We start from the raw sequence: 17749 nt of genomic DNA, 5'->3' as shown, positions 1-17749 counted from the left end.
TTTTCGACTTCGATAAGGGTCAGATTTTAGCCTATCGCGATTGTGGTTTATCGTATCGCGACGTTGCTGTACGCGTTGGTCGAGATCCAATGACTGTTAGCAGAATATGGAATCGACGGGTTCAGCAAGGTGATACGGAACGCCGTGCTGGATCTCAACAGCCTGCTACCACTAGCAGTCGAGATAACAGGCATCTTATCCGCATGGCTGTAACGGATCATGCATCCACGTCTCGATCTCTGAGTCAACAGATGGACACGTTTGCAAGACAACAACCATTTGCACGAATAGTTCGGCGACGTTTGCAGCAGCATGGACTATCAGCTCGGAGACCATGGCTGCGGCTACCCTTGTCGCTGCATCCCAGACTGGAGCGCATGCGATGGTGTACTCAACAACGAACCTGGGTGCACGAATGGATAATCGTCATTTTTTTTCGGATGAATCCAGGTTCTGTTTACAGCGTCATGATGGTCGCATCCGTGTTTGGTGACATCACGATGAACGCACATTGAAAGCGTGTTTTCGTCATCGCCATATTGGCGTATCACTCGGCGTGATTGTATGGGGTGCCATTGTTTACTCGTCTCGGTCACCTCTTGTTCGCAATGACGGCACTTTGCACAGTGGACGTTGCATTTCAGATGTGTTACGACCCGTGGCTCTACCCTTCATTCGATACTTGCGAAACATTTCAGCAGGATAGTGCACGACCGCATGTTACAGGTCCTGTACGGGCCTTTCTGGGATCTCTCACCAACTGAAAACGTCTGGTCTATGGTGGCCGAGCAAGTACCTCATCACAATACGCCAGTCATGCATGGTCAGCTGTACCTATACACGCCTACCAAGTTCTGTTTGACTCAATGCCCAGGCCTATCAAAGCCATTACTACGCCCAGAGGTGGTTGTTCTGGATACCGATTTCTCAGGATCTATGCACCAAAATTGCGTGAAAATGTAATCACATGTCAGTTCTAGTATAATATATTTGTCCAATGAACACCTGTTTATCACCTGCATTTCTTCTTGGTATAACAATTTTAATGGTCAGTAGAGTAGTTCTCGGCTCGCAGGTGCAGATGTAAAGCTGCAACAATGTGTTTGGCACACAATACAATTGTCCTCCGTTCTAGTCGCAGACGTGGTAGACAGAAAGTTCGACGAGGATTGGGCCTCCCCTCACGTTCCTAACCAGCCCATCACTGGGCCAGTCACATCCCAATGCCCCACAAATTTGGACCTTGCAAGATTTGGCCTGCCAGCCAAAAGTGGATCAACAATGACGCGCCCTTTCAAAACTCTGTCAGCCGCTGATAACGTTCTCTGAGACAAGCAGATTGAATATCCATTTTCCATTTTCACTCAACATCCGGTGCAATTCACGTCCCATTTATAGCATACCTGGCCTAGTAGCAGCACTAAACATGAAAAACGCTGGCCATTCTAAGAGCCACACAGAAATGCAGCTCTAATCATTTACATACACTCGCGTTTTGTCAGGTTCCCATCATTTTACTAACGGTGGTTGCTTCATATTTACGAATAGAACAGAAATTGAAACGCAGTGCTAATCGAGTGAGTATATGCGATGGTGAGTCAAATGAAAACCTCAAATTTTTCTAAAAATGTTATTTATTGTGCAGAAATGGTACAAATCTGTATTACTTTCCAACATAATCTCCCCCACGCCCAATGCAAGTCCTCCAGCGCTCACAAAATGCATAAATTCCTTTAGAAAAAAAATTCTTTTGGTAATCCGTGCAACCACCCATGCTCCGCTTGGCGTACCTCTGCATCAGAACGGAAATTCTTTCCTCCCATTGCGTCTTTGAGTAGTCCAAGCATATGGAAATCACTTGGGGAGAGGTCTGGTGAGTATGGTAGATGAGGAAGACACTCAAAATGCAGGTCTGTGATTGTTACAACTGTTTTACGGGCAGTGTGGGGCCTTACATTGTCATGTTGCAAAAGGACACCTGCTGACAGCAATCCACGTCGCTTTGATCTCATTACAGGCTGCAGATGATTTTTTAGGAGATCTGTGTATGATGCACTGGTGACAGTGGTCCCTCTAGGCATGTAATGCTCCAAAATGACGCCTTTTTAGTCCCATAACAGAGTCAGCATAACCTTCCCTGCTGATGGTTCAGTTCGAAACTTCTTTGGTTTTGGTGATGAGGAATGGCGCCATTCCTTGCTCACTCTCTTCGGTTCCGGATGATGGAAGTGAACCCAGGTGTAATCCCCAGTAACGATTCTTGTAAGAAAGCCACCACCTTCCCGTTCAAAGCGCCGAAGAAATTCTTCACAAGCATCAACACGTCGTTCTCTCATTTCAGCAGTCAGCTGCCGTGGCATCCATCTAGCAGACACTTTGTGAAACTGGTGCACATCGTGCACAATGTGGTGTGCTGACCTATGACTAATCTTTAAGCACTCTGCAATGTCATTCAGTGTCACTCGATGGTTTTCCTTCACTAAGACTGCAACTGCTGCAATGTTCTGTGGAGTCACAACTAGTTGTGCCGGACCTGGACGAGGAGCATCTTCAAATGAAGTCACACAATTTGAGAACTTCCTACTCTATTCGTAGACTGTGACAAACATGCATCACCGTACTGAATCTTCATTCGTCAATGAATTTCAATAGGTTTCACGCCATCGCGACGGGAATACTGACAAATGGGGCTGCCACCTTTATACAGATACTGCGACGGTATGAGTGCATTTGCACTATGGTGCCGCGTACAGCCATTCTGCACATTGTTTGTAGCACGCTTACCCACTTACAGGATAACGCCGTGAAATTTCGATTTATTATAACAAATTTAAGGTTTTCTTTTCAAGCACCGTCGTATAATGAACAAGTACAAAAAGAAACGCCCTTATTGCACCTGCTTCGTATGCGAAGGACATTTCACAAAAATCGAGAGGTTTTTAATAAGGCATGACCACGAAGTAGTTGCAAATATGATTTTATTTCTCTCTATGACTAGTTTCAAGAGCCTCATTGTTTTCTGGATGAGGTAATCACCCCACGCCGCTGACGAATAAGACTTGATTAAAATTGTTAATCAGAATATCTACCAGTGCATGCGAAACTATCCTCCGTGAATTGATTAGCTGTGCGTTACACGCTGCGTTGTGAAGTAGCTGACTGAGGGAATCGTTTTAATGTTTCAGATACTATATTTGCGTTGTAGATTGTTCAAATATCTGCCGTCCATCCAAAAGGAGGGTTCTAAAGACTTCGTAAATCGATTAAGGCGAATGGCTGAATGATTCATCTGGGTTGGAAACATTATCTAAATTATTCCCACATACTCAACAGAGGGTCACCCTCTACTGAACTAAACTTTCGTCGAACATTAAAACGAAAATCGTCCTTAATTCCGAGCAGACATTGAGTTTAAATATTCTACATAAAATACGAACCTTTGCTTCGATAACATACTGTCTTCAACTGTAATTTCTCGGACAACATTCTCATATGCAGTTTCATGGATGCTTTTGTTTACGATCGTGGCACTTCATTATTACTTTAGTTCATTAGCTAACTGGGGTAGTATGACATTCAGTCGTATTGCATCCCGTGTTGGAACGGAATTTTGTGGTCTCTTCTATGAACAGAACTGTATAAAACTGATCACAGATATGTCTAGTTTTTACAAGACCTTCTCCATCCATAATGTTTTATTAGTAGCTTATGAGTTGCTGTCCACAGCTATACTGTAGCTCTGGAACCGATAAACAATCACAGAATTGCTTTTCAATCTGCAAGCAATATACAAGCGATACCCTTTAATCTAAGCGTGACTGTAACTGACATTTCGATCAATGTGATTGGTTATTCTTGATAAGGATTCGTCGATTATCATTGACATAGCGATCACCTATCGTCTGCTAATTTCAATGAGCCACACGGCTACAATCAGTTGATGTTCACTGCCGAGCACTAAAACTGTACCACCATGAAGGTGGCACGCCACCAACGTCAAACAGGTATGAATTATATTACATACTTGGGTACAAAATTTATTATCAATTCAGCACAAACTCATAAAATGGCTGGGAGTCAAGGTATATACAGTCTATAGGTAAGGAAGGACTTTTAGGTTTTTCCTTCAGAAGTCGAATTTGTTGATTATTTGTCACTCATCGATCTGGACACATACCAAGTCTAGCCAAAATGGAAGAAAGAGAAGATCGACGGAAGAGCTGTGCGTTTCATCACGAAATCGTTCACTCGACGCGAGAGCGATACTCCAGTGCAGACAGTACAAGAGCGGAGTCGTGCGTCGCGGAGAGGTCTACTGTTGAATATTCGAGAGCGTACATCCCAACAAGAGTCGGATAACTTAGTGCTTTCTCTCAGATATGGCTCTGCAAATGATTCCGACGAGAAAAGTGAGGAACTTTGAGCTCATACAGAGCTTTGATGACAGCTTATATCACGCCATTCGTGAATGGGACGCGAGAGTGGAGTGAAGATGGCGGTACCAATAATACCAGCTGAATTACGATGCAAAGTGGCTCAACACCAAGAAATAATCAGTTGAGGAGCAAATCTCCAGTCATAGAACATGTCAGTACAAGAAATTACAACATAAAAGTAATATCAGATAAAAATATAATGTTTATGGAGCTGAAAAAAGTCAAGCCATAAGCTTAAGTAAACGCAATCAACAATACAACAGCCGCGTGGTTTGATGCGTCATGCCACGGACTGCAGCGCCCCCGCCGGAGTTTCGAATCCACCCTCGGGCATTGGTGTGTCTGTTGTTCTTAGCATGGGTTAGTTTGTGTGTAAGGCTAGGGACCAATGACTTTAGCAGTTTGGTCCCATAGGAATTCACAAACACTCGAACATTTGAACAATACAACAAGTACCAGCCTAAAGTTTTGAGCAAATCCTCTACTGAATAGAAGGAGTGACCCATGAAAAATCTCTGCAGTTTAGATTTGAATGCGCGTGGATTACTGCTAAGATTTTAGAATTCTAGTGGTAACTTACTGAGAATGGTTGCAGCAGCATAATGCACACCTTTCTGCACAATAGTTAAGGAAGTCCGATCCAAATGCAGGTCGGATTTCTGCCGAGTATTAACTGAGTGAAAGCTGCGTATTCTTGGGAATAAGTTAATACTGTTAACAAGAAATAGCAGTAGTGAATATATACACTGAGAGCCCAATGTCAAAGTACTCAGACCAGTGAACAGGAGTCGACCACTTTTCTTGAACTTTAACCACTTATTCCCCGAACCGCCCGTTTCTGAGCCAAAAGTGTGGGAAGAGTTACCCCAAAATATAATACCATACGACATAAGCGAATGAAAATAAGCAAAGTAGACTAATTTTCGTGTCGAACGTTCAGTCACTTCAGATACCGTTAAAATAGTAAAAATGGCAGCATTAAGTCTACGAACAAGATTCTGAACGTGGGTTTTCCTAAGCAGTTATCTATCTGAACATAGTTGAATTGTGTGTCAGAAACTGCAAAAACTGAGTCTTACTGTGATTTAGCGTTAGTTTATTTTCTAAAAGTCATTAATGTGTCACGAACTGCACTATTTGAAACCGAGCCTCTGTTGTACACAATATCCTTTAGTGCCAAGCTAGGGTCATAAGCATACAGAATTATTTTAGTTACTCTTAATACGAGAGGGCGTACCATATATATAAACAAGGAACAGGAGTGATCCCTGGGGCTCCCCCCCCCCCCCCCCCCCCCCACTTGTGACTGTATCCCACTCAGACCGCACATCACAGCCATTCTCATCACTGTGAATAATGACCTTCTACTGTCTGTTGCCGAACTGTACATTTGATAGCAAATTATGTGATTAAAAATGATAAATTTTCCTTACGTACACAGCCTTTTCAGTAACTTTTAAAATAGGCCTAAAATTGTCGATGTTATCTCTTACTCCCTTTTTATAAAGCGGCTGTGGTATTGAGTACTTTAATCGTCAGGAAACTGACCATTCCTAAAGGAAAAGTTACAAATATGGCTAAATACAGCGCTAACATGTGAAGCACAGTAGTTACTATTCTGCTAGGCACTCTAACGGAAAGCAATCATCAGAGAGCATGAGAAATATATTAAGGAAAGCATTATATTTATCATCTATGTTATTGGCACTATAACCATACTGCCACTCTTGCTTCTTGATGAGGTTTAAAAAACTTTCTGTCATTGTTAGGTTAACTTTCCTACATAGTTAGTAATTAATGTGGCATTTGTGTGAGTACAATAGTCTTTTAGTGTTAAAATTTGTGCATCATGGGCTGAAAGGCCATTCACCCTTTTACTAAGAAAATGCCCATCTAGTAATTAAGAATGAATAAAATACTGTCTCTGGCTGTGCCACTGTTCTCATGCACCCTAGTTGAAAAAAAAACCACATTCAGCATCTGATTATATGAATTTAGGAGAACTACCAACATCCTTTTTCTTGCACTACCATATATAAAATTTATATTGAAATCACTACATGTAACTAACTACTGGTAATTCCTATATAAAGTGGATCAAGAACCCTCTGTGCCTTGCGCATAAATGATCTGAAGTCAGAGAAGCCCGATAAAGAAAAACAAATAGAAGTCTTCTTTCACTAAATACAACTGCCCCTGCGGAACATTCAACTATCTGTCCAGTGCAGTGCAGTAATATGTCTATGGACTCAAGTGGAATACTGTTCCTTTCGAACATGGCTAATCCCCCACCCCACAAGGAACTCCTTGAAAAACAGCCATCTAATTTATACCCTGGTAAAGGAAGCCTCTGAACTGTCACGTTATTGAAGTGGTGCTCTGATATAGCAATAATGTCAGATTAAACACCTATAAGCAGTTCACTAACTTTATCTCTAATATTTATCTCCTATATTTTGATGAAATATGCTAATTCCTATCTACTTGGAAACATGACGTCCGCTGAATGTCAGCCTTTAGTCAGATAGACTTCCTTTAAGAAAGTACACCCATCAGCTGACTTCAATCCAAAAACGTAACTGCTCTAACACCATCTACTCCAGGAATTTTTCTATGAGCGATCCCACCACCACCCACAACACTATCACCTATAAGCTTTGCCAGCCTCCCCTTCCCATACCTACTGAGGAGCAAACCATGCCTATTGAAACCCGATCCACTGACAGACTCAACTGACACCACTGAAATGTGACCCATGCCCTCTGCCATGAGTGGCTTCTCCAGCCCCATGTTAACGCACCTAACAGCTGCATTACGATGAGGTTGATCATGGCGCTGAAACTGTTGCCTGAAATGCACATTAGTGCCACCAGTTTGAGTAGCAATCCTTACCCGCTTTCTGTACCACCTACATCACATTCCCTGTCCGTATCAAGATTGTTCCCTGCTTCACCCTTTATCACTACCAGATCCTCCATCATAAAATTTCTACATAACTCCCCTATGGTGTCAGTCACCTAAGCCAACCCTGCACTAGGCTTCGTAATGCTGGTGACTTGGAACTAACTCCCCAATACTTCCTGCAACTTGTGGAACTACCTAGCAGCAGAACCTTCTTCTTCCTGCCGGCCGGAGTGGCCGAGCGGTTCTAGGTACTATAGTCTGGAACCGCGTGACCTCTACAGTCGCAGGTTCGAATCCTGCCTCGGGAATGGATGTGTGTGACGTCCTTAGGTTCTTTAGGTTTAAGTAATTCTAAGTTCTAGGGGACATGACCTCGGAAGTTAAGTCCCATACTGTTCAGAGCCATTTGAACCATTCTTCTTCTTCCTGTTAGATTTTGCGACTGACCTAGGCGTCCTAACTGCTAAAGGCTGCTGCATGTTCCCTACACCTACAGATACAACAGGCTCCTCTCCATTCAACTCAGACAGATAGTCAAATCTATTGTATATATACAAAGTATAACTGTCTGAATACCTCCTCCTCCCAACTGCCTTCTTGTCAGCTGCCAGTTCCCATTCCCCAGCACCCTTCAGCCTACTAAACATATCCATTTCCTTCTTTGCGTGTTGTAAGTGCATCTCTAGGGCACAGATCTTACACTACTGCTCTTCTATCAACTTATTTCTGCTACAGATTCTGCATTCGCAGGAGAGGATCCCGCTAGAATGCCCACAGGCTTCCTCACTGCATCCTCCCCCCCCCCCCCCCCTCCAATGAAAATACTTTCATGAAATCTCACACCGTAACCCACTAATCACAAACCTACAAAAGAGCCCATACTTCTCATTCATGGTAAAATTTTGTAGTTACTGAAAAAAGCTATATGCCTACTGTAAGGTTACGGTTAGGTGGTTTCTTATTCTATACCTGAACACAACTGTGTAAGCTGTAATAACATTGTTTAATTTTGCAATCTTGTTACGGAAATACATGCTTTTACACAGTTTACAATGTGACAAAATTAAGACAGTTGTCAAAATGATTCATCTCGTCCTCTGAAAGTGAACTAATCCTAAACAAAACAGCCTCAAATTTTAACTATCAGAAAGTTAAATCAACCTAAACACAAAAATATTAATTTTTAACTAGAAGTTTCTTTACAAAGTTATTCTTACTGTTAAGATAGGATGTCGGCCAGTACTATGATGAATCATCCGATTCTGGTTCAGTACCATTTTTAGGATAAAAATCAAGTCTACATAGAATGGTTAGTTCTGTGACAAGTTGAGCAAAAGATTACCCAAGGTCGCTCATGTTTACAGTTTACGTAAGCTGGTGAACCAACAAGTTTATGCCTATGCACGAGGCATGTAACTTAGCTGTGATGAGCTGTCATCTGCCAGGCTGCTCTCACCCTCTAAAATTCCAGTAAAACTAATTAAATCTTTGCTGAATTTTTCAGCAGAAACTCTCTGTATGTTTCTTGATATGCGAGGAAACATGAACTCATCCCTAGTCTTAGACTATGGCGATATACACACACATGACTGGAGCAGTGTGCATAATATAATGGCCTCTCAGTTTTCACAAGGAAAACAGTTAACTAACTGGCTGGTTTCTTTCTCCACAGTTGGTGCTCAATGATGTTACAGCTAATTTCTAGTTGGATGTCAGCACTGTGAACAAAGTGTTCATTCAAATTTCCCCTATGTGTCGTACAGAGCGTTATGCTCCACATTCTGCACTGGACGCCAGTTCAGAGAAGATTCCCCGAAAATTTCCGTCTTGTCTTTCTCATCGCCGAACTGTCTGCCTACCTGGGTTATTTCGTTCTCCACGTCCCGGCTTTTTTCGACCCATAGAAGCATTCCTCTTATTTTGTGGAAACTCTCTCTACCAATTGCAAGGGTCCTGCCATTAAACTGCATCGAAATCTCGGCACTTTACTCTTTCACAGTGAGTCTCCACCAATTGGACGAATTGATCCCATTCCAGACGCGTAAAAGTTACATGTGCCTATCATGTGTGTACGATCTGCAGTGCACGTCATCGAATGCATCACTGGCTTTGTTCGCATCCATTTCGAATTCTGAAATGCAGTTTTCTAAAGCTTTTTCTGCCCTCCTCCTGGTGCCCCAGCCCGTTACTCTCTCTCCCGCCTGTCACCTGTTTGGTCGGTTGTTGACTCTCACCTGGGACACCCCTAAAGTGGTTTCTGTGGCACCTCCTGTGGCGCAGCATTCGCTTCTGTCTGCCCTTGTCTCGAACCCAAAACATTTCCTCTTCTTGTTTGTTCCACATCCTGCTCATAGACAAGCATTATATAGGATCAGCATATTAGTACCGTCGATTCAGTGTCATCCCTTTTTGCATTACATACTGATAGGCAAATTTGCTCATTACCACCGAATTAAGTTAGATGTTTTATTCACCTTCCCGTTGCGATGTATGAAGTTCTTATATAAGGTGTGAAATTGACCTTCGTTACCTAAGCGAAGTTACACCATTAGAGCTATTTATAGGACTATCAGTAGTGGTCTGAAAATTCTCTCTCTTCTAAGAGAGCAACTACTTGCGATAATACTACTAACCTACAACTAATACCAATACCAACGAAACGTCACACAATTATTAGCTAACACCAAAAATTCAAGCGGCCAGTGGTATAATCAACGAAGTGAAAACACTGGACATATATAATTGATTAACTTGCAAATCACGGGTTAATGTAAGCCCAGGAGAAGTCATTGCAGATGCTATACGCTTGTATATTAATAACTGGTATAACCTTGAATAAGAGCTTATCGACTTGCAATCATTGTGTTATATAGGTACCAGACGTCGGTTTACCACTCCTGTGGCATTTCGTCAACACAGGGACAGCTAGTGAAGGTTGTGGATGATACCAGAGTTGTCGTCCGATGATGCCCCGTGCATGCTCGATTGGAGGCATATTTGGTGACTGAGCAGTGCAAGGCAACATGTAAACATTCATGTTGACACTCTGTAGAACATGTTGGATTACAAAACATGTATGTGTGCAATAGAAAAACGCCCTCTGCAGTGTTCGTCAATGGCATCACAACAGGTAGAGACATCAGAATGACGTGCAAATTTTAAGTTAGGGTGTGTGGGATAACCACGAGAGTGTTCCTGCTGTCATACGAAATCGCACACCTGAGCGTAAGTCCATGTCTAGGTCCTGTGAGTCTAGGCTGCAGACAGCTTGGTTTGCAGGTGCTGAATTGGCCTGCTAACCAACTCACTGTCATCACTGGCATTAAATCAGAATAGACGTCATCTTTCAGATGTAGGGCACACAACTAACAATTTTCGCTTACCTTGCATAACTCCTTCTCGATATTGCGGGTTCCTTTTTTTCTCACTGTAAGATATCGTGTTGTATTCTTGGATAAGAAGCAGAAACGACCACCAGCAGAAGTCACGATTCAACATCGGAAGAACTCTGCCCTATGAAGACAGGGATCATCGGTCAACAATATTGCCCTTGCTACTGGTCGAGATTTGACGAATGCCATGTGGATATGGAATGATTGAGTTCAGGTGCACTACTCATACTGACATGAGTGATCTCAGTGGCTCCACTAGAGCAGCGCCAGAGAGAAGTGACACACATTTCCCTTTGCTGCTGGTTATCGTCCAGCATCATCACATAGCTTAATTACGAGCTTAATCCCGAAAGTAAGGTCTCCTATTTTCTTTATAAGTACACAGACCTGTTTATTTCTACAGCGGTTTACATCAGCTTACACATTGAATATTTAGCTATTTTTCGACATAATCACCATTTCTGTCGATGCATTTTTGTAGACGCTGTGGCAGTTTTTGTATGCCCATATCATACCAGCTTGCCGCCGTGCTGTTCAGAAAGTTATAAACCTCTTCTTCTCACCTCGTCGTTGTAACTGAAGCACTGGGACCACAATTAACGCTGATAGGTAGTGTGAGACTCTGAAAAAACTCAAACGGGCAATTCAGAACAAGAGAAGAGGAATGTTGAGCAGGAGCGTACACATCGTTCGGCAAACCGTTGCTCTCTTGCTATAGTTTCAGTGGAACATAATCACCTATCCACCCTATAGTCTTGACTTAGCACCCAGTGACTATCACCTGTTCCCTAGGTTAAAAGAACATTGGGCCGGAAAGCGATTCAGCTCCGACGACGAGGTGAAAGAAGAGGTTCATAGCTTTCTGAACAGCATGGCGGCGAGCTGGTATGACATGGGCATACAGAAACTGTCACAGCGTCTACAAAAATGCATCGACCGAAATGGTGATAATGTCGAAAAACAGCTAAATGTTCAAGCTGTAATCTGATGTAAATCACTGTAGAAATAAACAGGCCTATGTACTTATAAAAAATAGAGGACCTTACTTTTAGGATTACCGTCGCACTTTTTAGCAGCAAGAATAGATGGGGACAATGTGACGATGTCTGCAGCACAAGCCCCAGACCGTCTAAACGTGACTATTGTGAGGATTTCCTCGTCATGGCAGCTGAGAGTGGCTCGCGGGCGGCAGTGTGCCCCACAATGACAATGGACATATTTGACAGCACGTCGTCTTTTCAGAAGAGGCCTAGTTGTGTGTACAGCGTTATGATCGATGTATCCATGTAAAGAGTTTGCAAGGAGAACTAACGTTGTCACATTGTACCCTTGGGAGTCAAATGGGCTCAACAGTTGGTGTGATTGCATGGGATATTGTTAGCATTTTAACATGGTCACGTCTAATTCGTTTAACTGGTTTTTTGACAGCAGCCATTGCTTCATAACGGTGATAAGACCAATAGCTCTCTCATATCACTGCGATCTCCGCGATGTTATCATTCAACACTATAATTCAAGACAGCATGTTATCTGTGCTGTTCTGACATACATCGATACTGGGGGCGTTCAACTAGTATTCAGAGCTTCACTGATTGCATCTGGTCATGTTTTCGGAGAAACGGCAACGCTACCACAGGCCAGCCACGATGGCCCATGAACTCAGTCATAAAGCTGATGGAGCAGGGAATGATGTACATTTATCTGTTAACCAATCTCAATTCTACTCTATTCCCATCTGGTGTAGAGCGAAGTAGTCAGATGTGGTATCTCTCTGTACTGACACTGTTTATCAACTGTTCTTCCTATGAAACTGTAAATGCAAAATAAATAAAATTTCTTTATTCGCTATCCTCCCTAATGCACTCTTCACTGCGGGCAGAGCATTTTATGACAACTGGGACGTTACTCTACCTCAAAGAGACAGGAGTCCAAGTGTTCAGTCACAGGTCAGACTGTGAAATGGATACCAAACAAAGGGAGCCGACGGCGTTGGGATCACAGATTTACTTCGAACTTTGTACACCTTTAGTAGGCCGTTAAAAACAACATAGCGTGCAAGTAGTGAAGTACATTACTTTGGCAGCTCCGCTAAAATCGCAAGAGATGTTTTACGCACCTATTTTGTGGCTTATGCAACTCTGCTTCGGTGGTGCCGGATGTTGTTGTTCACCGTCGGCAAGCGGCTAGCGCTGGCCCTAAGGAAGACAGACGTGTCAGAGGCGATGCTTGGACTTCACATCAAACGTTATTTTTTAACTATATTTTTTTCATCACTGGTCATATTATGTAATTAATGTCATATGAGAGGTAATATAATTTATAAAAACTACATATTTGCATGAATTTTTAGTGAAGTTTATGCTATTTGACTACCTATTAATTTTAATTAATTTAATTATTAGAAGAAACGTATTTACAACTATCGGCAAGTAAACGAAGAAACCCATAGAGCTGAAAACGTATGCCTGTCATGATTTGCGAAACCCATTATAAACGAAATCAGATAAGGTACTTGAAACTACTTTGCACCTCGACCCTTCGAGCTTTAGGCACAGAGGCAGGCCTCATTTTTCAGTTAACCTGCATAGCGGGGAGACGTTGCTAACGCAGCAAGAACGAATAGGATAGGTGGAAATTTTTTTAATCACAGAATTCACACTTATACTACACGAATGAAAATGACTCCCTGTAGCGGGATTCGAACCATCTCCTCGCCAACGACCCTCTTGGTAACCACTTTTCGTCGAGGAAATAGAATTATCCGCTTTGAGTCGGTGGAGATAGTGTGGGTCTGTCCACGATGCTCCCTCTTCTTGTCTCTGAACCGCTGTCCTCTAGTATTTTTTTCGTTTTTTGTTTATTTCTTTATTTTTAATGTTTTTAATGTAAGGAAAACAAAACATATTTATTTCTACATAGGAAGGCCATACTACTGGGGGAATCGACGTGAGACATTAAACTCTAACGAGGGGTGCAAAACTCTATATTAGCAAGGTGTGGAGCAAAAATAAAAACAATAGTACTGAAAGCAATCGAAGATGAGAGAGGCCGTAGACAAAGGGGGATATGGTAAGACGTGCAGGCATCGCCTGCTCGCCAGGTAGGGCGTGCAGGCAGAGTGGGCAGTGGTCAACATGTGAGGCCTGGCCACGGTTTCTCCGGCGCCTTTACCGCACCCGAAAGCAGGGCAGAAGTCAAGAGTGGAACAATAGAGTTGGGCCAGCGACAAGCATGCTCTGGTACAGTGCATAAAAGGTGGTGAGTGTCTATGCGCCTCCTCCACTTGACCACTGTGACTTCTTACAGCCGCCGCCTTCCCACAGATACATCACTTACATAATACGAGCGTCAAAGGTCTCTTGCGATTTTCTCGGAACTGCCAGTTTAGAGTACTTTACTACTTCCCCATTACACAGGGTGGTCCATTGATAGTGACCGGACAAATGTCTCACGAAATAAACATCAAACGAAAAAACTACAAAGAACGAAACTCGTCTAGCTTGAAGGGGGAAACCAGATGGCGCTATGGTTGGGCCGCTGGATGGCGCTGCCATAGGCCAAACGGATATCAACTGCATTTTTTAAAATAAGAACCACGATTTTTTATTATATATACTACGTAAAGAAATATGAATGTTTTAGTTGGACCACTTTTTTCGCTTTGCGATAGATGGAACTGTAATAGTCACAAACATGTAAATACGTGGTATCACGTAACATTCCGCTTTTGCGGACGGTATCTGCTTGGTGATACATTACCCGTGTTAAAATGGACCGTTTACCAATTGCGGAAAAGGTCGATATCGTGTTGATGTATGGCTGTTGTGATTACAATGCCCAACGGGCGTTTGCTATGTATGCTGCTAGGTATCCTGGACGACATCATCCAAGTGTCCGGACTGTTCGCCGGATGGTTGCGTCGTTAAGGAAAGAGGAAGTGTTCAGCCAAATGTGAAACGTCAACCACGACCTGCAACAAATGATGATGCCCAAGTAGTTGGTTTATCTGCTGTCGCGGCTAATCCGAACATCAGTAGCACAAACATTGCGCGAGAATCGGGAATCAAAAACGTCGGTGTTGAGAATGCTACATCAACATCGATTACAACCGTACCACAAGAGAAATTACAAGACGATGACAGATTTTTTGCACGCATTCTATTTAACGACAAAGCGTCATTCACCAACAGCGGTGCCTGCACCTCGTGGTCGTGCGGTAGCGTTCTCGCTTCCCAAGCCCGGGTACCCGGGTTCAATTCCCGGCGCGATCAGGGATTTTCTCTGCCTCGTGATGGCTGGGTGTTGTGTGATGTCCTTAGGTTAGTTTGGTTTACGTAGTTCTAAGTTCTAGGGGACTCATGACCATAGATGTTAAGTCCCATAGTGCTCAGAACCATTTAAACCAACAGCGATAACGTAAACTGGCATAATATGCAGTATTGGGCAACGGAAAATCCACGATGGCTGCGACAAGTGGAACATCAATGACCTTGACGGGTTAATGTATGGTGCAGCATTATGGGAGGAAAGATAATTGGCCCCCATTTAATCGATGGCAATCTAAATGAAGCAATTTATGCTGATTTCCTACGTAATGTTCTACCGATAGTACTACAAGGTGTTTCACTGCATGACAAAATGACGATGTACTCCAATATAATGGATGTCGGGCACATAGCTCGCGTGCGGTTGAAGCGGCATTGAATAGCATATTTCATGATAGGTGGATTGGTCGTCGAAGCACCATACTATGGCCCGCACGTTCACCGGATCTGACGTCCCCGGGTTTCTTTCTGTGGGGAAAGTTTCAGAATATTTGCTATCGTAATGCACCGAAAACGCATGACAACATGCGTCAGCACATTGTCAATGCATGTGCAAACATTACGGAAGGCGAACTACTGGCTGTTGAAGGGAATGTCCTTACACGTATTGCCAAATGGACTGAGGTTGACGAACATAATTTTGAGCATCTATTGCATTAATGTGGTTTACAGATAATCACGATATAACAGCATGCGTTCTCAGAAATGTAGGCCTACGTTCACAAAGTACATGTATCACATTGGAAGAACGTAATGAAATGTTCAAACGTACCTACATTATGTATTTTAATTTTAAAAAAAAACCTACTTGTTACCAACTATTCGTCTAAAATTGTGAGCCATATGTTTGTGACTATTACAGCGCTATCTGTCACAAAGAGAAGAAAGTGGTCCATCTAAAACATTCATATTTCTTTACGTACTGCACGAATGTGTAATAAAAAGTGGGGGTTCCTATTTTTCAAAAAACGCAGTTGATATCATTTTGAGCTATGGCAACGCCATCTAGCGGACCAACCACAGCACCATCTGGTTTCCTCTTCAAGCTAGATGAGTTTCGTTCTTTGTAGTTTCTTCGTTTGACGCCTATTTCGTGAGATATTTGGCCCGGTCACGATCAATGGACCACCCTGTATTGTTCTAATGGGCTATTAAAGGTGTACGAAATTTGAAGTGAATCCGTGATCCCAAAGTCATGGCCTCCTCTTGTAAGATGTGCTTGTCTGTGTGCGTTTGTTTGTTTGTGTGTGTGTGTGTGTGTGTGTGTGTGTGTGTGTGTGTGTGTGTGTGTGTATGTGTATGTGTGTTCGTATCACTATGGGTTCGCGTGTCTGAGCAACAGGGTTGCGACATAGAGAGGGGGGGGGGCGGGGGGGGGAGGGAGAAATTAGGAGATAGACAGAAAAAGTAACAACAAAGTAATTATGACCAGCAGGAACGCTGCAGAACGGCTCTCTGGACGGCTTCTTAGGTGCCTCTGGGAGAGAGGACGCAGCCCACACGCCGCCTTACGACCCAGAGGCCATAGCCTCGAGCCCCTGCGGGCGCGCAGTGTCGCGAGCTGTAGGCGCCGCGACGCCTGCAGACGCCATGCTGCGGCTGCGACGCGACGCCACCGTCAGCTGCGCGTCCAACTCGTCGACGCCGCGGTGCGTGCCCAGGTCCAGCTACGAGGCGTGCCTCTTCAACCTGAGGGAGGACCCCTGCGAGCAGGAGGGCGTGGTGGCCGGTAGCCAGCCCCTCCTCAAGGACTTCCTGCTGGAGCGCCTCGTCGCCCTGCGGACGCCCTGGGTACGGCAGGCAGACCTTCTGCTGCAGAACTCAGTTGCCGATCCTGCCCGCTTCAACAACACCTGGTCGCCCTGGACAGACTGCCTGTGGGACTACACCTATTCTTTCTGCAACCACGTCTGAGCGTCCCCAATTGCCACAACAGCTGCGCCTTCTGCGACACTGCTTCTGTTACTGAACAAGCTGATTCTGCAACCATGTCTGAACGTCTTCCATTTGATCAGTACCTGACCCTCCTTGGAAGACTACTTGATGGGCTACCTGGAGTGCCTGAGCGTCTACAATTTCAACAGTAACTCGCCAACTCTGGTGGACTTTTTTTGAGGGACTAGCTGGATTCCTTCTGCAACCACATCTGAGTGTTTCCAATTTCAGTCACACATACCTCCCTCTGCGGACTGTTAGAGGTACTACATGCACTTCTTTTGGAAGCACTTCTGAGTATCTACACCTTCAGCAACTCCTAATACACCTTGGGGGACTGCTTGAGAGATTACCTCGGTTCTTTGAATGACACCTTAACTCCTTCAGCTTCAACACCAACCAGCCCTATTCACTGGCTGCTTGAGGAATTACCTGAATATCTTATGCAATGACATCTGAGTGTCTTAAGCTTCAATAAATGCTACCCCGTCCATCGCCTTCTTTTAGTGGACTATTTGAGGGACTACCTGGAGCTCTACAACACTATCTGAACTTCTCGATTTTCAGGAAAACCTACCCATCACGAGCTATTTGAAGGATAACCCGACTCCTTCCATAACCATGCCGTAGCCCCTCCGGCTTAATACCTGCTCTCTTCGATGCACTGATTGATGGACTACTTGAGCTCCTTCTGCAGTCACATTCACGTGCGTATAACATCACCATCTCAACTCCTTCGGCAATCGTGTCTCCTGCA

General features: G+C 43.7%; 1 protein-coding gene across 1 annotated transcript in view; it reads left to right on the top strand.

The window, feature by feature from the left end:
• The window catches only part of LOC126355279 (arylsulfatase B-like), a gene marked incomplete at its 5' end in the record, with an annotated part of 91759 nt that extends 74788 nt beyond the window's left edge, over positions 1–16971 (top strand). The window contains one exon of the mRNA XM_050005567.1: positions 16493–16971. Within this exon, the coding sequence (XP_049861524.1) occupies positions 16493–16971 (479 nt within the window). The remainder of the gene's footprint in view (positions 1–16492) is intronic.
• Positions 16972–17749: the final 778 nt, after the last annotated feature.

The sequence above is a fragment of the Schistocerca gregaria genome, chromosome 3 (assembly GCF_023897955.1).
Source record: "Schistocerca gregaria isolate iqSchGreg1 chromosome 3, iqSchGreg1.2, whole genome shotgun sequence".
In the NCBI taxonomy this organism is placed as follows: domain Eukaryota; kingdom Metazoa; phylum Arthropoda; class Insecta; order Orthoptera; family Acrididae; genus Schistocerca; species Schistocerca gregaria.
The sequence above is the reverse complement of the archived record's forward strand: the minus strand, read 5'-3'. Positions and strand labels throughout refer to the sequence as shown.